Source organism: Nomia melanderi, chromosome 3 (assembly GCF_051020985.1).
Source record: "Nomia melanderi isolate GNS246 chromosome 3, iyNomMela1, whole genome shotgun sequence".
Classification (NCBI taxonomy): domain Eukaryota; kingdom Metazoa; phylum Arthropoda; class Insecta; order Hymenoptera; family Halictidae; genus Nomia; species Nomia melanderi.
This window is the reverse complement of record NC_135001.1, coordinates 18802601-18821634: the sequence shown is the minus strand read 5'-3', so window position 1 is coordinate 18821634 and position 19034 is coordinate 18802601. Positions and strand designations below refer to the sequence as shown.

The window sequence follows — 19034 nt, the reverse complement described above, 5'->3', positions numbered from 1 at the left end:
CCAGCAAATCCTTTGCGCTTCGATACGATATCGACCGGACGAAAAAACCGAAAGCGTGTCGCGATCCGCCGCGCAAAAGCGTCCGTTTCGAGTGGCCTTTCACGGACTGTCGGCTAGACAGCCACCGGCGGAGTTTCAATCCTTTGTTATCGTTCCACGGCAGGCACGGGGTCGGAGAGTCTTGGCCCTCCGCAAAGAAAGTCCGAGTTTCGAGATCACTCGAGCTCGAGGGGTCGATCCTTCTCGCCGGGGCGAACCTTCCCCCGAAATGAACCCAATTGTCCAGCCCCCGACCGAATGGCCGGAGGCTCGGATTAGCGAAATTCGTATTCGCCTGACCCGATTCCAGCGATAGCCGCGCCAGTCTCATCACGTTTTCACGTAGGCCCCGTCGATTTTATATTTCCCCTCCTATTGAATCGCGAATAAATTGAAGCGATCCCCGCTACGACACGCTAAATCGATTCCCGGACGTTCCGCGAATCTCGTCGACTCTAAAAGAGGCTAAGGATCCTGCTCCGGAGAGAATGGTAGTCGTTAAGAGACTTTTATACCTGAATGTTTTAATTTACTTCCAGAGTGATTTGTTGCTCGAGTGGTGCGCCTTTGTAGATGCTATCTGGGAAATCGATGGTGATTCATATTTTGAACTTTGGACTATACCGCTTCCCTCACTCCTGTGCTTCAGGATCTTTAATAGCCTAAACGACTCCTGAATAGTTCAGTCTGGTTCAAACTACTTCCTGTAGTTCTACTTCGTAAACATATTGTTCAGAGTTCTGGATATTTGTCTCTTCAGTTTCGTGGATTATTTTTGTCGATTCTTTATGATGGTAACTTGATGGAGTTCTGGTGTACGCGTTAGGCGAAAGTAATCGGTAGGTAGGAATGAATAAGAATAAGTTGAATCGCGCTGTGAATTATTCGATATCGTTGGAACTTCATGAATATTCTCAATGTTTCTTGAGGTATTTTTAAATCATGGAACCTTCGTCTGTTATTGCTATAATTGTATTGTTAGATTTACTACAGTTGTACGTCCTAGCACATCGAACACGTCTTCTTATCGCATTCTCCCTCGGTATTTATATTAGGTGTAATAACCAATCATCGTTTGTCAACTTCTGATAAGCCACTGTCCAAACATTCCTGCTAAAAAATATTCCACGAAAAATCTCATCGATCACTTGTCAAACGAGCGATAATCTTCACTTTCCTACTGAAGGAGATAAGCATTGACACTTGAGTTTGTGTATAGTTTAGCGTGAGAAGTATAACCGAGCAAACTGCGGCAACACAGCAAAATGGCAATACAATTTCTCTCTCTCTCTCTCTCTTTTCATTTATTCTCTCTTCTCTGTGAACGGTATTTATCCTAAGTGTCCAAACGTTATCGAACGTTATCGCGCACACGAAACAAATAAACAAACGTCGATTCCGTTGTTTTAAAATCAGTTCCCAAAGAAATTCCGTTACCCGGCCGATCCAATATCATGGCAAGTGTATCGTATCGAATCTAATCTTCAAAGAATCCAATTCAGTCGTTCGATCGCTGGGAATCAAAGGTATTCATGAGGTATTTTCAAAGAGGAGGGAAGAACATAGGACGAGCGCATTACGACAGAGGCGGCTCGATGCACCGGGGAAATTTGGTTAAGAAACACGGTTAACTCGACGCTCGAAGAGGCCGCCCAGGTTGAGAAAATAGTGTTAAACCCTCGCCGGGATCGGCCACCGAAGCCAACAATAACAAAATTGACTGATGCTCGCTCACCTAGATTCTGTTCGACGGCGCGACGGAAACGGACGGGGCATCCATCGTCGAACGTGGAGTTCCTTGTGAACGGCCTCCTCGAGTGCCAGTTAACGTTCCCATGAACGGTCGGGGCCCTCTCTTTAACCTGATCAACGTTTAATTGGATTCTAATGCCGCTGAAATTGGTCGAAAGCACCTATTTGCCACAGTCTGCCGGAGGTTAATACTCAATTTGGGCTTCTGGAAAACTCTATTAACCGTTTGCACTCGAACATCTTTTCGTTACATATATTCATCACTTTCTGATAAAGTATCGGTTAACACTAGAACTAGCATTTAATACGATTAATATGGAATTCCTATAAAAATTGTGACAATAGATTATTTTCAGTTTCTTCAGGCATTCGTTATAGTACTGAAATGAAACTATTTATTTTGAAAATCGTTTCGAATATTCAATGCTTCGGAGATATCAATAATTGCTAAACGAAAGAATCGAAATTTGATATTGAATATTGAATATTGTAATTTTTCTATATGCAATTAAATGGAGATTGTGAGTTGCATCTCGAGTATAAAGGGTTAACCCCAGAACTCTAATTATGAGCTTTTCCTAATACACCCAACTTCGTTTTCTTTTCTTTATCTTTCGCGTATAGAGTGATAAAATCTTTTGTACATCAAACTTTGAACATCGAACGATTCGAAATTTTTGAGAATTCTTTGCAGATTGGAAATGGTTTTGGTATAAAGTTAATCAATTTTTCGATTTGAGGGATTCACATTTTAAGAGTGCTAGGATTAAAAGAGGTGCGCGGGTCGATTGGGACGTGACGGTCGACAAGCAACACGGCTCGCGTCGGGTATAAACGAATTGCATCAAACGGCGAACGCGGCAATCGTTTAGTATTCAACGGCGCGCCGCCAATTTTCGTAACCTCGGGGAACGACGCTGGAATCGGAAATGAACTGACGCGATAAGAACTCGTGGGAATTCCTATTTCGCCGGGACTAGTAGTGTAATTAATAACTGAAGCGAATAGGGACTTTCCAGTTGTGTTATTTACGAGTGACGTTCGGAAACCTTGGCGCCGCTGCGTGCATAATTTTAATACTTTGACAGCAATGTCGCTCGGGTAATACAATGTTTGGTGTAGATTTGAAAAATAGTTTGCTCGGCGATACATAGAACGAACCAATTTCGTTGAGTGTATGAAGCGTAAGGAGCTAAAGGGAACAATCGCTACGAAAAATATGAATTTTCCTATTTCTGTTTTATTAAAGAAATTGCTTTCTCCGTGTTGAGCTTTGATAAGCACTAATTCGTTAGTTAATGGCTTAATAAAATAGTGCTAAAATTCATCTGTTGAGATTAAGTAGAACTCTCTTTTTATAGCGATACTATTCTTATGGAAAATTATATATATATAATTCGAAATTATTCCAAGAAAATAATCTTCATTAAATTCTATATTATCATAACAAAATTAACCAATAATTCGACTAAACGATATATATAATTTTTGATATGTTGTAAACTCAACATTCCAAAGGTATTACAATTTTAATGCTATTGTTCGTGTTAACGTTAGAAACCGGACGAAACCAGAGGCGTCTAACGATTGACACGTTCCTCTCAGTGCAAGGAAGATGACGAAGAGGTTCGAGTTCAACTGGCAGATCGAGGTACCTCTTCCTCTCCGTCGGGGATGCATGTTCGACCGATGGTCGGAGGAAAAGGACAACACGGAACTGGAGGCGGACTGTACGTTCAAGGTGGACGAATATGGCTTCTTCATCTACTGGCAAAGTGTAGGAAGGGTGAGTGCACCTTTCCATTGTCTTCCGGCTCTCCACAGGCGTCCGCCATCTTGAACCGCGTATCTTGAATCTCTAGCATCGAGGTCGTAGCTAAGTGGGCCAAACTTTATTCTCAGAAACAAATAAGGAATAATAAAACTTGACCATTCTTCGAAGAAACTTTCCTCTGCAACAACGTTCTCTTACTGAAGACAATGGACTTTTTGCTTGGAGTTGATCCCTAATAATGGTACCGTCGTCGAAGAAGCGGTAGAAAAGATTTTCAAGAAAGAAACGTTTACAATTCAATATCATGTGACTCATGCTTATACTAATTTATACAGTAAAAACTTAATCATGCTCGCAACGTAAGAAGCATTTGTATTTCAGTTCCAAGAATTTAACGAATGAACTGCAGTTCTCGTGCATTCATAATATACACAACACGTTAAAGCTTTAATAAATTGTTCATTTTATTAGAAGTCTAATGCAGTGTTTGACAGGAACAAACTTAACTTCTTTGTTATTCCAATTTCCCCAATATACAAGATAAAGGTCAACATTTGCGTAATTATCTAGTCAGTTAAGTCTAGGTTTACGAACATTCATGGTACACAGTTTATTGTATGCTTCCTAGAAACCTTGATATTCGTTCATTTAGGTCTTGGAAATTGCAGGTTCAAAAGTGGACGATTAAAATACATGTTCGAGTAACTGCCTCGATTAAAATTCTCGTAAACGTTGACCGAATGCTGTTTATAAAATTTAATATGCTCGAAATGGACGCGTTCCGCGGAGCTGGTGTTAAGGAAACATGAATCAGCTCGGTGAATGCCGAACGGTTGAAGCAGGACGCAGCGCCTCATTTCTTTTCTCCTTGATTTCTGTTTCATGGACAGGACGGGGACGTGATAGAGCTGTGTCAAGTGAGCGACATACGCGCCGGCGGCGTGCCGAAGGTAAGAAAGCCCTTGTCTGTCAGCAACTGGAACGAACCGACGGGCGTCCGTTTAAAATATTCACCGGGAGAACTTCGAAACTGTCCGACGGAAGCGGGTGCTTTGACACGGCACTCGAGCGCCAGGAAATGTTTGTCTTCCGTTCGTTCGGGTCTTTAACGAGTTCTTTGACGAGTCCGTATTCTGATACATTCAGCTACTTCTTTTATACGGGGCCAAGATAAAAAGAATCAAAGTGAATAATTCAAGCGACAATAGCTTTTCTTTTTACCACCGCGGCGCTTCAATTAAGCTTTTCACTGGATCGAATCGTTGAGATGAAACGACGTGGATCAAAATTCAAAAAAAATCTCGTTGCGAAGGAATCGTTGCTTCTTGATGTGAAGATACGTCGAACACCGTGAAGTTGTTTTATAATTAGAAAGAAATCGTGAATATTACAGACAAACGTCGACGTTCGTGGTATTCTTTAATTGGAGACAATACCGAGGTTTGTACTTTGACTGGAATTTTCTAATTTCATTCAGGACCCGAAGCTGCTCGACAAGCTGCTAACGAAGCACGGCGTTCAGCTAGACGAGAAAAGTTTAACCATCTGCTCGGGCGTGGATTATACCAATATTAATTACCAGCACGTCGTCTGCCCGGATTCAGCGACAGCAAAGGCGAGTCCAATCGTTATATAATCATCCTGTCGTTTGATCCATCTCCCGGAAAATTGGTAAACTGAGTCGCGCATTATCGGGCCCGCGTCTTAAAGCGGAAACGCTTTCTCCGCTCGGCATTTGTAGAAACCGCGCGCCCATTAAACGCAGAGAAATGTTCCAATTCACTGGCTAAGCAATTATTAAGGTAATCAATAACGCCCACGTGTTTGCCTGTGTCCCATGACAGATATGGCTGGATGGCATCCGATCGATTACACACAACGTGAAAGCCAACAACGTTTGCCCGCTCACGTGCTTGAAGAAACAGTGAGTTTTCTTATGTAATTACTCGAACGCACACGCACGCGGAAATACACGCCCACGACGTATCGGTGTTTGCATGAAATAATTAGGCGGAAACGTCTCCCTCGAACAATGCGACGCGTTCCGCTTACGTTGACAGACGTCGAATTGTTCGAGGGAACAGATGGTCCAGACTTTCCGACAAAGCGGTTCGGCACTCGATTCTTCTATACCCACGCGTCTATATTCATTATTTATAAGCGAAGGTCTTTACGAAATTCCGTATTAATGATTTTGTCTTAGACCAAATGATAAACAATTCTTTTACGAATTATTTTTGTTTTATAAACTTGCTAGGTGAAGTTTAATATTCTGTTTTCTGATCATTTGACAAATTCGTTGAATTCGTCCGAATTGATAGAGTTGGAAAATATTGACCGAATAAAATGACTGTTGATATTCCTCAATGGTGTTTTTCATGGAATTGGTTCTCGGGAAGGAAAACAAGTACGGTAGTTTTCATGATTTTTATGCGGTCCGGAGCATCGCGAGAAGTTTCTTCCTAGAGTTCGGCGCAGAACTCGCCAACGAGCGTAAACAAGACCGTGAAACTTTTATCGGCGTGTACCCGTGTCCTGTGACTCCGCTGTCCCGCCGACCGGGCCACCATTTCGCCGCGCGAATACGAAAGTTATAGGGAGCATCCTTTTTATCGGTGAAAAATACGCAGGCTATTTGCCGTGTTCCAGTTGGATGCGGCTGAGAATGCTGGTTGATCCGAATGCTAAAGTTCCAGTGAAAGTGGTCGCGAGAACTTTCGCGTCCGGGAAAACGGAAAAGCTCGTCTATCAGTGCCTCGCCGAATTAGGCCTACCCAGCGGAAAGGTGGGAAATAAACTTGATTCGAAACATTTTCTATAGACTCTGTAAAGTGTACAAATTTCTATGAAATCCTGAACCTTATTATAATTGTCCTAGTGTACGACATTATTAAACACAATGGAGTAGACCGAGACGAATTTTCTATTCGACAATAGAGAAATGAAAATAAAGATGAATGATAAATCATGAGAAAGAATCTTTTAATCTTTCTTTCGGAAATAAGAAACAAAGAATGGGAAATTTAATGCGACAGAAGAAACGTGAATCGAATTCTTATTTCGATTCGCCTCGCTCTACTCATCGTTGTAAATTTGGTAAATTCAAAATAATCAAACAGCCCCGCGACGAATACACGACTCCCAATTTCCAGAACGACGTGATCGAGCCGAACGACTTCACTTTCGACGTGTTTTACGCGCTTTACCACAAAATCTGTCCGAGGAACGACATCGAGGAGTTGTTCCAGTCCATGTGAGTAGAAAGGCAAGGTGAAAATAAAGGTGGATCGGTGGCTCGGTAATCCCGGTAACGATCGTCCGTTCGGTTGGTGGTGTTCCAGCACCCAAGGAAAGGCGGACACGATCAATCTGGAGCAACTGGTCACGTTCCTGAACGAGAAGCAACGGGACCCGACGTTGAACGAGATCCTTTACCCCCTGTACGACGAGAAGAGGGCGGTGGAGATCATAAAGGATTACGAACAGAACGAGACGGCGCGGAATCAAAGTAAGAGCTCCATTGGCAGTGTTTCCGTGCCTGTTTCCAGTGCTTCCGGGAGAACGACCGTTGCCAACAACGAGTATCCCGGGAAAATACATTCCGCATGTCGCAATAAAATATCAAATGGAAGCATTGTCCGCGGGTCCATTCAGCACCGCGCAACGCAGGCGGAATGCATTGTGCTCGCTGTTCGAAATAACGTTTCGCCTGATTCCGAAGAATTAGACCAGTATCCGAGACTTAAATTCACTTTCTTAAATTTTATTCTGATCGCTAAGCGAATCCGTTCCATATTACATCATGTTGACTGTTCGGAAATATAACAGTGGAATAGAGATACAATTCTTGAATTTTGTAAAAAGCATTTAATGATTCTAATTAACAGTGTACAAGATCTTTAAACTTTTGTCTTAGGATCGTGTTATTCATTGGAATTAGTTCAATGTCAGAGGGATAATAGGGAAGACTTTTTCAGGGTAGATTAAGAATAGTTGAAACTATTTTTACAATCTATTAATAAAAACTGAAAATAAAATATTTCCTAGTTCCACTTCATGTTATCGTAATGATAGGTAATAGGGAAGGCTCTAAAGATAGCTTAACCGGCGTGCGTCATTTTATTGAAGACTCATTTTGCTAACGTCACATGTCTGTTGATTAGTCTACGGTCTATCTTGAAACGCGAGAAAGCTATTATTATCGTTCGGGAAAATCTTCACTTGCAATATGCAAATAGTGTTCACGAACTATAGACTTTAGTTAGCTTCATTATACCGGCTCGACGCTTTAAGGCTTTTTTCGTCGAATGATCGTTATGCACGGTCCCAGCGCTTAATCTAGTTTCTAACTGTGAAACGGTGACATTTCGAAAGTGGACACGATTTTCCAGAAACGATGACGAAGGATGGTTTCATAAGGTACCTGATGTCCGACGAGAACGCGCCCGTTTTCTTGGACCGGCTAGACGTCTACATGGACATGGATCAGCCGTTGGCTCACTACTACATCAACTCCAGCCACAACACCTATTTGAGCGGCAGGCAATTTGGCGGCAAGAGCAGCGTCGAGATGTATAGACAGGTGTTGCTCGCCGGCTGCAGGTGCGTGGGTGTTCTTCTATCGTGTCGCCGTGAATTCTGCTCGTAGAATTGCAGCGAAACGGATTGCATTGTAAATTTTCGAATGAAATAGGAAACAAAGTTGCCGGTAAAATATAACACCTCTAAACGATGCCAGAATTCTGCACATCGAGACGGCGCAGGATTTCATATCGAACTGCGCATATTTTCTAACATTCGTCATCTTTCTACTTCCCATTCATACGCAAATTTATATTTTTGGAGTGTTGTATGCAGGAGTAAAATTGGAATAGGATAAATAAAATGATATAGCGATCTAATAGTTGTATCAGAGCGGAACTCGATGTTACGGTTGATCGTTGGTTACCTTTTAGATAGGCAGACCTGCAATCCCTTGTTTTTCGTTGCAAATAACCTGATACTATCGGCAACCTTATCGTCAATGGTGTTTTCCCTGAAAGGTGCGTGGAGCTAGATTGCTGGGACGGCAAAGGAGAGGACGAAGAACCGATAATCACTCACGGCAAGGCCATGTGCACGGATATCCTCTTCAGGGACGTGATATACGCGGTCAGAGACACCGCCTTCGTCACGTCCGAGTATCCGGTGATCCTCAGCTTCGAGAACCACTGCACCAAGAAGCAACAATACAAACTGGCCAAGTACTGCGAAGAAATTCTGGGCGACTTGTTGCTGAAGGAACCTCTTAAAGAGTATCCCGTGAGTCCCAATCATTACCATTGATTTTTAATTCTGCTGGACAGAAATAACGGAAAGTTCCACGAACGAGTGTCACGTTTGTTCGCGATTAAACGTTCTTGCGTTGGCGAGGGAATATTCTGATAAAAATAAGAGCGCCTACGTCAATCGGAATCTATCGAGTTGATGGAGAAGTAACGTCATTCCAGCGGAAGCGTAAGTGAATTCTCTACAGTCTTATTACATAATTTAATCAGTCGTATCTACTTCATACTTTTCTGCGATTACACATCGTGTCGAGTGAACTTCTCACATTTAAATTCATCGTAAACACAATCTTATCTTCGATCGGAAACCGACGTTACCTTCTCATCGATAAAATGCGCGAACGTGTCGTTTATTGTTATCGGAAATATTGTCGTCTCTCTGTGCACTGCATTCGTTGAGCAACAATGATTGACATTAGGATATCGGACATTTATTGTACGATGCATTCTATGGTTGACATTCGTAAGCATTTACCAAATAATGTTTGAGAAATTCAGTACGCGTTGAATTAGCGCGTTCCATGAACGCTGTGACAAGCGTTAAAACTACGGAAGCGGATATCTTTAATGGAAAACACGACAATTAACGTATACCGATGTTTCGGATATCGACAGCTGGAAGCAGGCGTGTCGCTACCGCCGCCGAGCATGTTGAAGCGGAAGATTTTGATCAAGAACAAGCGCTTGAAGCCGGAAGTGGAGAAGCACGAGTTGGAGTTGTTCAGGCAAGGTCAGTTCGTGATCGAGGATGAGGTGAAGGAGGACGCCAGCGCACCGCCAGTAGTGGCAGCGGTAGTCGAGCAGCAAGCGGTGAAGGTAACCCTCGTGTCCAGCATGGTCACCCTAATTTCCGTTAGTCTCCGGGTGTCTTATGGAATAACGCTATTATGGGATGAATGGTTTGTTGTGACGGACCAGCGCCGCTATGTTTGGAAAAGAGTGTGACTGCGTTTGGAAAATCTTGAGTGGCTGAAAGAATACGAGGAAGAGTGTCTGGAACCGAGCGACTGAGAAAAGCGTGTACGCGACTGCGTGAATTTTGATTATGGACGAAAGACGCGAGTGAGAAGGGTGCAAGGGTGAGAAAGAGCGAATGGGGCTGTGCATTAAAAGCGAGTGGGAATGCGTGCGCGAGAGACATTTTGGTGCGTGATGTGCGAGCGAGACTTTTGAGCGAGACTGTGTAAAGATCTTGCGACTTGTACGGGATTTATCCTATAGCATTGAGGACTCGTACGGGATAATTCCTACGCTATTTTACTTTTATTTGTCATGTGTTCAGGAAGAAGTTAGCGTGCCGGAAACGGTCGCTTCGACCACCACCGCGAACCACCCTCAGCCTGTCACTAACCCTGCATTAGGCGACAGTATAGAGCTAGCAGTGGTTCAACCGTACACCGGAAGCACGACCAATGTCCACCCGTGGCTGTCGTCCATGGTCAACTACGCTCAGCCTATCAAGTTCCCGGGCTTCGACGTTGCTGAACGTAAAGAGCCCTTATTAAGTGTTTTAGAATAATCGCTAGACTTTGCTAAGAGTTTTAGAAGTTGAATGTAAAGTAGCTTCCTGGAATTCTTATAAATACTTTTCTATTTATATTTTGTGCATTATGTTTGAATGCATGGTGGTTCCAAATAAAATATAATTGTTCCGTCTTGTGTTTGGTGAAACAATGTAAACGTATTAGAATTTGCAATCTATCAGTGATTGTTAAGTGCATAGAGTGCATCTTGAAGCGTGTCAGACTGAAAACGAGCGGTTTCTTTCGCAGAGAAGAACATTCATCACAATATGTCTTCCTTCTCGGAAACCGCTGGCCTGAATTACCTGAAAACGCAAGCTATCGAGTTCGTCAATTACAATAAACGGCAAATGAGCCGGATTTACCCGAAGGGCACCCGAGCGGACTCATCGAATTACATGCCACAGGTAATTCCAGGCGCGTACGGTACAGTGGGAACACCGCGAACGTCAGAAGCGGTTTCGTTTAATGATCGATAATTGAAAACAGGTCTTCTGGAACGCTGGCTGTCAAATGGTGTCATTGAATTTCCAAACCGCGGATCTGCCGATGCAACTGAACCAGGGCAAGTTCGAGTACAACGGATCGTCGGGTTACCTTCTGAAGCCGGACTTCATGAGAAGGGCCGATCGAAGCTTCGATCCTTTCGCGGAGAGTCCTGTCGATGGCGTCATCGCCACGCAGTGCAGCGTTCAGGTAGTTCGCGCAATCCTTTATGCTTTTAATAGATTTTGAATTTTGATAAGAATATTAGAATAATTTGCAAAAAGAATGAGACTCCTGTCAATTTTTGAATATTCTATTAGCCTCGTTATCAAATAATAAATCTAATAAATTTGAATAACGTCATTCCGTTTGTTTAACGATTAGGTAATAGCAGGCCAATTCTTATCAGACAAGAAAGTCGGAACGTACGTGGAAGTAGAGATGTACGGTCTACCCACAGACACAATTCGAAAGGAGTTCCGGACGAGGGTGGTACCAGCGAACGGCCTGAATCCTGTTTACAATGAAGAACCCTTCCTATTTCGAAAAGTCGTCCTGCCGGATTTGGCGGCCTTGCGTTTCGCGGTTTACGATGAATCCAACAACAAGCTTCTAGGCCAGAGAATCGTTCCTCTAGACGGTCTACAGTCAGGATACCGGCACATATCTCTGAGAACAGAGGCGAATTTCCCTATGTCCCTGCCTATGCTGTTCTGTAACATCGAGATCAAGATCTACGTGCCTGATGGCTACGAAGGTAGGAAATTTTCAGAATTTTTAGTAGTACGCTAGAAGTGGAATCATTTTAACCCTTTGCAGACGAAGATTCTTTGAAATATATAAAACCTTCAGCAGATGAAGCTAAATGATCAAGCAATAAGCAACATCAGTTGCTTAAATAATAGGAAAAACAGAAACTACTTGTTGATCTCTTACTGTTTTAGTAATTCGATCATTTGTTTGCGACTCAGTGCTGGAAATATGTAAATTTCATGTCGCTGAAGTTTCGACATTCGTCCGAAAAGAGTTAATAGAATCATTTATTAAAATCGATAAATAAGTTTCAAGAATTATATCACGATATCTGTCGTATTTTTCATAATTATGTAATAAAACATTCCACTTAGAATGGTTTCAACCAAATTGAAATTGATTCGCAGGACTCATGGATGCACTGACGGCGCCACGGGCCTACAGGAAACCGGACAACACGTCGCAGAATACGATGAAGGGTCTCGGGATCGAGAAAAGCGATATCAAAGGTAATGACTCCGCACCAGCTCATCATCAACCACCTAAGCCCCGAGGTGAGTGATGAGAGGTGATGGTAAATGTCGAGCCACAAATCAAAGGACCGAGAGTCACAAATTAGAGGTTACACGAATTGCAGAGGTAAAGAGAGAATTTCTTTTTACAGAGGAGATGAAATTCGATCCCATAACGGCAGAAGTATTAAGACAAGAGAAGGGCTACCAGAAGGTGCTCACGAAACAACAAAAGGAGCTCGAGTCTCTGAAGAAAAGGCACCAGAAAGACAAACTAACCGTCCAGAAGCAGCACTGTGTTGCCATAGAGAAGATTATTAAAGGAAAAAAGTATGAGCATTCTTTCGCTCACTTCACCTCGTAGTTTATCCTTCCCAATTTACTTCAGAATACAAGAATTAATATTATAGAAACAGTAACACTAGAACTACCGAGTAATCCGTACAAAAATTGTAACAGCAGATTATTGTCAGTTTTTTTAGACATTCATTGTAGTATTCAAATGAAACTATTTTCAAGATCATTTCAATTATTGAATGCTTTCGAGGTACTAATAATTGCGAAACAAAATCAAAACCAGTCATTTTGACTGGTACGGTAGTTCTAGTGTTAATTTCAACCCAAAATAATTGAGTAGCATTTAATTTGTATAACTTCCATTCGAAAACTTCCTCGCAAGTCTAACTCTATAATGTATGGTACGTATGTATGGTAATGCAATCTTAATCGCATATTCTTTACAGCAAAGCACACCTATCGAGGGATCCAACTGTTCGCAGAGCAGTTTCCGATCAAACGGTCCAATGGTCTCGACTGGCCGACAGGCAGCGTCGCGAGGAGCGCGATTTGATTCGTGCGCACCTGGAGGAACGACGGAACACCTTATGCAAACTGTGCGTGGCTGCTCAGCTGTCGCAGCAGAAGCAGCTGGCGGCGCGACACGAGCGAGAGATCAAGGAGCTGAACGCTAGACAGGCGAGGCTGTCGGTGGAAAGCATGAGGGAGGTGATGAACGACAAAACGTTGAAGACCCGGGGGATTAAAGAAGGTAGGCTAAGGGAGAAGCAGCAGAACAACACGAAGAAGTTCATGGAGGAGCGGAGGATCGCGCAGAGCATCCAGAATAGAGAGAAAGAGAAACTGAAAGTGATTCATGAGAAACAACTAGAGGAACTGCAAAGGGATATGAACGCGGTGAGAATGATAAATCTGGTTTCCTGTTTTCTCCACTTAAGAAAGGGAATCTGACGTAGACGTGTTCGAACATTATTTGAAAATTTTGCCCTGATAGAAGGGAATCGAAATAATATTACATCTACCATAATATGTTATTTCCAAACTATTATATAATTAGATCATAATAATATTGCCATATATTATATATCCCAATGATAATAAATTAATACATTGCGTACCGAATTTTCAGAAGACTGAATTGTACGGATGTCAATTTTCACTGAAGTCAACTCATATCAATATACGTAGAAAAACTCAGAAATCATATTGTTATGTGATATATTTTAAATAGATAATCAATTCGACTGAAATTTTATATTTTGTTCAATGCTGTAATTAGCGAAGTTGCATAGCTAAGTGTCTTTATATAAGAGATTTCTCGTTACCAGTACGCAATGTGTTAATATTATAGTGTAACAGTTGATAATGAAAATGAATATTGTCACAGCAACCACACGCAGTTAATTACAATTCTCCTCGCAGATCATGGACGTGTACAAAAACGAGGAGATGGAGTACGAGCTGGGCCCCAAGACCGAGTTCTACGTGTGATGGCCGCCGCGTTGTGTCGTATTCGTCCCTCTGTGACTGACCGGTTGCAGTGAAGTCGAGGTGCTGCGTTCCGAGTATCCGCATACAAACGTTAATTACAATTGGAATTGGGATCAAGCCTCGTTGGCCGACGTTCTCGGACCCGTCGACGTAGCCGCGCGACTCCCACGCGTGAACGCGTCTACGTCCCGAGAACCGGAAGCGAACGGAGAACCTCCGCGTTAATCGTAATTCTAGTTCATTCTCCTGGATATTTTTTTATAAGAAGAAGCATCTTGTAACTCTCCATACTCTCCGTCGTCGCACGAGCAAGTACCTAGACTAAATAAGGGAGTCAATAAAATAAAACTAAAGTGATCTAGTCAAGTTCTTATATTAATGATAGGTATATTTATATGTGTATATATATATATATATATATATATATTTATATTATTTATATATATATGTATATATATTATACGTGCGGTGTGCTCGGTTGGAACATACACGGTGTTAATAGAAAACAAGGACATTATTCTGGGATTTAATAGAGAACGCAACACCAAGCAGAAATCAATATGGAGATTCACAGTCTAGTCTGCCAGCAAAGAACGTCCGTAAGTTTCATTTACCAGATTCTCCAAGAAAACGTCATATAATAGTTAATAATCATTTTTACGGAATCCACTGTCCTGTTTCACGTAGATTGGCGTTCGATGTTAAATCTATGATTTAATGTCCACGTTTTCGAACGAAACCTGTATACTCACAATTATTCCACGCACGATTGATAGACAGACTCGATACCGTCGTACACTAGGCGGATCGAGGAATAATTGTCGGTATAAGTTTGAACCGAACACGCCGTGTACACGAGGAACCGTGTCACGCGGAGTTAGCGTGCCGCGTGATGCGCCGATTTCAATATTTTTCGATTGTTAACGCTATTATCGAAGTCTATTGTACGATGTGAGTGATCCGTGGAACGATTGTGCGTGCGTGTGTGTTGTGTTTCATTGCCTAACGCAGAGAGGAATTACATTTTCGTCGCCGTGACGATTCCTTCGTTGTAATATTGTAACTCCGAACAAAAAACACAAAAAAAAAGATAATGAAATAATAAATAAAATATAATTGCTTTCAACGGTCGGAAAGAACGCGTAGAAAAAGGGATCGATGTGTGGCGCCGTGATCAAAGTATTAGGAGCCCCCGCGATTCACAGTCACGATCGAGCAGGTACTCGTTTCGAGAATCCTTTTTTCCTCCCACCTCGAATGGGTACTCTCGCGCGAATGGTCCAAAATTGGCTAAACGGCGTTGTACACGAGAAAGAGAGGAGAACCGAGAGGACAGCCTAGTATAATGTTTATCATGTCGTTGTTTTCATTCTAATAATGTTATTTACACAAATGATTATATTAACCTATATTATATATATATATATATTGGATATAAAAGGGTAAGGAGAAATAAAAAGATCGCTAGCTCGACTCTTTTTGTTGTTACTTTAATACTTACGTCAGTGATTTATTTTTTATAATCGTAAAATTAATATAGTGGCTCAGCAACATTGAAAAGAGGTTTTAATTACAATTAAGACGACTGAACCGTTTCCTTGTCTATATAGTAATGCTGATGTTGATAGAATTTCTATGTTTAATAATCATAATCACGATTGAAACGTCCATAATGAGGAGCCTTGAAATTCCCCTGGTTCCCACCGACGTCTCCGAAAGGAACTGGAAATCGAAAACTCTAATAGTAACTTCAGTGAGCTAATTTATATTTTTAACGAAAGGTACCTGGTGCTAAATGATTCGCTAAGTCTGGTCTGCTGCCGATAAAGCCCTGATTGGGGAAGAATCCATTTCCCGAATTATGCCCCGAACCTAAATTCCCTTCGTGACTCCTGAAATCTCCCAGAAATGGAGCAGCGGCTCCACTGCCTTGAACATCGTGGAAGCCACCGGCATTGCTGCCCGGGAAAACACCTTGATAATTTTGGAAGTATGGTGGTTCGGATATTCTTGGTACTCTCGCCGCACTGCAGGCGACGGCGAGTATAAGACAGACCTGGAATATGAAACGAATAGGACTTATTAAGAGAATGCATTTTAATTTATCTTTCTGGTTAGTGTCAAATAGATCAATACCATTTTTATACACGAAAATTATAAGCGAAGATGGTTTGTTTCTGAATTCAATAGAAAAGAGAAAAAATTCTAATTATCTATAGTCGACGACTTAATTTGAAAGCTTCCCTTTTGCTGGTGTTATTCACTGATGCACACATATGTGTAAATATGTAAAACTCATTAATATATTAATATATACATGCCAAACTAATTTAAGCCAGAGTAATTTAAAGCATGAATATTCAAACTTCGTGAATCACTATTTAAAGTTATGTCTAATCAGTCATTCAAGAAGGAGAATTCTTAAAAATACAATTGTAGGAGTAAGTTTAATAAAAAATTAAACTGTGGATCAAATGCCTAGAAATTTTATTTAAATTACTGGTGCGGTACGTTTTTTAATAAAGGAATTGCAAGTTGTGTAAAAATTATGAAGGTACTTACGTAAAATTTCATAATCAAGGCTCAGAGTGCACAGGCTATCTTTCTCGGCGTTTACTGAACGGGATTCACCTGCATGCATACGTTTTATACGCATTACGATGCGTGTCGAAAGCCTACGCAAAAATTTAATAGGATGTTTACGCTCATGAATGGCCATAGACAGTAGAAAATTGGTAATTTCCAAATCGGCGAGGGTTTCGTTCCGTCGACTCGGCCTTATGCAATAATCGGAGTTGTGACCGCGTAACGCAACGACAATTCCTTGAAATAAACAGGAATCGGTTGGAAAGCTCGCCTCGACTTGTCCACAATTAATTCCCTGCTATTACCCGTCTGTTATTGACATGACATAATCAGGTTTCCTAATAGAAGATGAAAAAATGGTGGAAGATGAATGATGAAGTAATTCTAACACCCAACGCTTTTCATATTTAAATAAAATTAACAATTAACACGTTGAACGTCGCACGATTTTATAGAGCAAAATACAAAAAATGGAAAAAATACAATATTAAATCATTTGACTGAATTGGATTATCATTGCACGTTCATCAAATTGAATGTCACCGCAATGGAAGCATTATTTATAATATAGAAACGTTTGCGAATAATCATAATTGAGTGAATTATAGTAATTCGATTTGCTTGAGGATCACCGGTGACCCCAATAGCATTCAACGTGTTAACAATGTTATACCCATTAATTAATATTCTACTTCTGCAGAAATATATATTTTTAGCCGTTCCTATGACGATAACATACCAGCGAATTAGCGTTAATCAGTTGGGCGACGTTTGGAAATAGGCTGGAACACTTCTCTCACCGAGCATTGAAATCTCCACAGATTTTTCTTGCCGTTCACTGCACGACGATTTACGGCTGTAACGGCAAGAATCAGTTGGGTTTGTGAAGATTCGCTTGATTACTTCATACAGTAATACACATCGCCGTAGGATGGCGCCACCAGTTGCTTTCCTGTGGTAGTCTACCAGAATGTAATCGATTGTCAATTTCATAAATTGAATACGCGTTGTCAACAGCAATTCTTCATTTTAATAAAATCCATCATAAAAACCAGATACGATGTTAACACATCGTATGCCGGCTAAATTTCAACTACTAGAAACGCGAGTGTCGCTGATTATATTGATATATTTTTAGACATCAATCAAACTGAAATTTGTAACTTACGAAATAGAATAAGGAATTCTATTTTGTAATTTTACTTTGGATTTGTGTTCTACATATCTAGAATGTTGCATTAATGTGGGACTAGCAACTAAACGATAGACTGAAAATCTCGTATTGTCGCGGGCCCGGCGTGCAATGTGTTAAACAGTTCCTTTTGACTAAATTATAATTGACATAGTAACCACTATGATAATACTTTAATCATATTCCATACTTGAGGGAGTTGTTACACCCGTGTGTTCAATAACCATACACCATTGTATAAAATATACAGCACCATACACGATGTATGCAGAGGGTTGAAATTTACGTTTTTCGTGGTGTTTATTCATTAGGTACAGATTCTCATTCCTAATTTGATGGAATATTGATTAAACAAACTATTATTGACATTCCTTTCACATCATGTTCGAGTTGATCAAAATCGTAAGTGACTCAAATTCTGTAAACTTTCAAGTCTCGTAGTTAAAAGAAATGAATGGCTGTATATTAAATTCTAATTTAACAACAGCTCACAAGCTTTCAACAAATTAACATCATCTTATTACGTCAGGCTTAGATTATAGAATCACCTCAAACAGGGAAAGTTCCGCTGGACAGTCGGAAGGGTGAAGTATTCAACGGACAACAAGATTGCTACACCGTTCGTTTTGTTTCTCTTTTTATTGTACAATCTGCGAAACGGAAGTCGCGCTAAATTACGCCTAACTACGATTCGTTATGTCCGCCGAAGATGGCCGCGACATGGTCGGTTTCGTTGAGCGAGGCGGGAAAGAACCTCGAATCGTTGCCACACTTCCAGAACATTCGTAACTCGACGGATCGATCGAACCACCCGACCGCTGTGATCGCACCGTGACAATCCGGTCCGCAGAACTTCTCTATGGACACCATAGTTTCACGGACGACTGGAACACGGGCTGATGGCGGATATACGTGAGCGCGTCCGTGAGACGAAGCAGCATGGCCGGGCCGTCACTACGGCTGCTGGCAACTTACATTAAATTTACATCGTCGCGAGTTATGCATACGTTCCCCGACAAAAGTTAACACATTACCAGCAATAACAAATCTCGTTTGTATATAAGTATCTATCTAATAGAACTGTGATAATTATTACAGCACTTAAAAGAATCAAACTTTTTTACTGATTATCTGTTTAAAATATATTAAGTAACTATAAGATATTTAAAATTATCCGTTACACAATGTATTAACACATGGTAACGAGAAATCTCATTTTTATATAAAACTTAGCTATGCAACTTCGCTAATTACCACAGCATTGAAAAAATATAAAATTTAAGATGAATTGGTTATATATTT

At 41.2% G+C, this 19034-nt stretch overlaps 2 protein-coding genes across 12 annotated transcripts in view; one reads left to right on the top strand and one right to left on the bottom strand.

The window, feature by feature from the left end:
* Window positions 1-15427, top strand: part of LOC116429214 (1-phosphatidylinositol 4,5-bisphosphate phosphodiesterase) — a 29453-nt gene extending 14026 nt beyond the window's left edge. For 3 of the 9 annotated variants that reach the window (XM_076365514.1, XM_031981901.2, XM_031981900.2), the window contains 18 exons: window positions 3349-3577; window positions 4456-4515; window positions 5043-5180; window positions 5410-5489; window positions 6215-6350; window positions 6718-6818; window positions 6907-7073; window positions 7957-8167; window positions 8608-8866; window positions 9508-9708; window positions 10175-10379; window positions 10665-10822; window positions 10905-11111; window positions 11286-11658; window positions 12062-12208; window positions 12319-12496; window positions 12910-13360; window positions 13886-15427. In XM_076365514.1, coding sequence (XP_076221629.1) covers window positions 3407-3577; window positions 4456-4515; window positions 5043-5180; window positions 5410-5489; window positions 6215-6350; window positions 6718-6818; window positions 6907-7073; window positions 7957-8167; window positions 8608-8866; window positions 9508-9708; window positions 10175-10379; window positions 10665-10822; window positions 10905-11111; window positions 11286-11658; window positions 12062-12208; window positions 12319-12496; window positions 12910-13360; window positions 13886-13954 — 3312 coding nt within the window. In that variant the 5' untranslated portion in view covers window positions 3349-3406 and the 3' untranslated portion in view covers window positions 13955-15427. Of the gene's footprint in view, window positions 1-710; window positions 879-2866; window positions 2893-3348; window positions 3578-4455; window positions 4516-5042; window positions 5181-5409; window positions 5490-6214; window positions 6351-6717; window positions 6819-6906; window positions 7074-7956; window positions 8168-8607; window positions 8867-9507; window positions 9709-10174; window positions 10380-10664; window positions 10823-10904; window positions 11112-11285; window positions 11659-12061; window positions 12209-12318; window positions 12497-12909; window positions 13361-13885 lie in introns of those variants that run through there. The other 6 variants (XM_076365515.1, XM_031981904.2, XM_031981899.2 and 3 more) reach the window with 5 other exon arrangements.
* Window positions 15428-15441: 14 nt separating this feature from the next.
* Window positions 15442-17400, bottom strand: LOC116429216 (uncharacterized). Of its 3 annotated transcripts, none has more exons than XM_031981907.2 (4): window positions 17280-17400; window positions 16517-16629; window positions 15740-16010; window positions 15442-15676 (listed from the first exon to the last, which is right to left on the bottom strand). In XM_031981907.2, the coding sequence occupies exons 2-4, from the start codon at window positions 16526-16528 to the stop codon at window positions 15594-15596; spliced, it is 366 nt and encodes a 121-aa protein (XP_031837767.1). In that variant the 5' UTR covers window positions 16529-16629; window positions 17280-17400; the 3' UTR covers window positions 15442-15593. The 3 variants fall into 3 exon arrangements, with proteins under 3 accessions (XP_031837767.1, XP_031837768.1, XP_076221632.1); XM_031981908.1 differs by lacking the exon at window positions 17280-17400 and adding an exon at window positions 16658-16772 and having other exon boundaries at window positions 16517-16585; XM_076365517.1 differs by lacking the exon at window positions 17280-17400 and having other exon boundaries at window positions 16517-16764.
* Window positions 17401-19034: the final 1634 nt, after the last annotated feature.

What these genes read in the sequence shown, in the direction of transcription:
- LOC116429216 (XM_031981907.2), bottom strand. An exon ending in AGCGAATCATTTAGCACCAG is followed by an intron (nt 15,677 to 15,739) that starts GTACCTTTCGTT and finishes TTCGATTTCCAG; the next exon opens with TTCCTTTCGGAGACGTCGGT.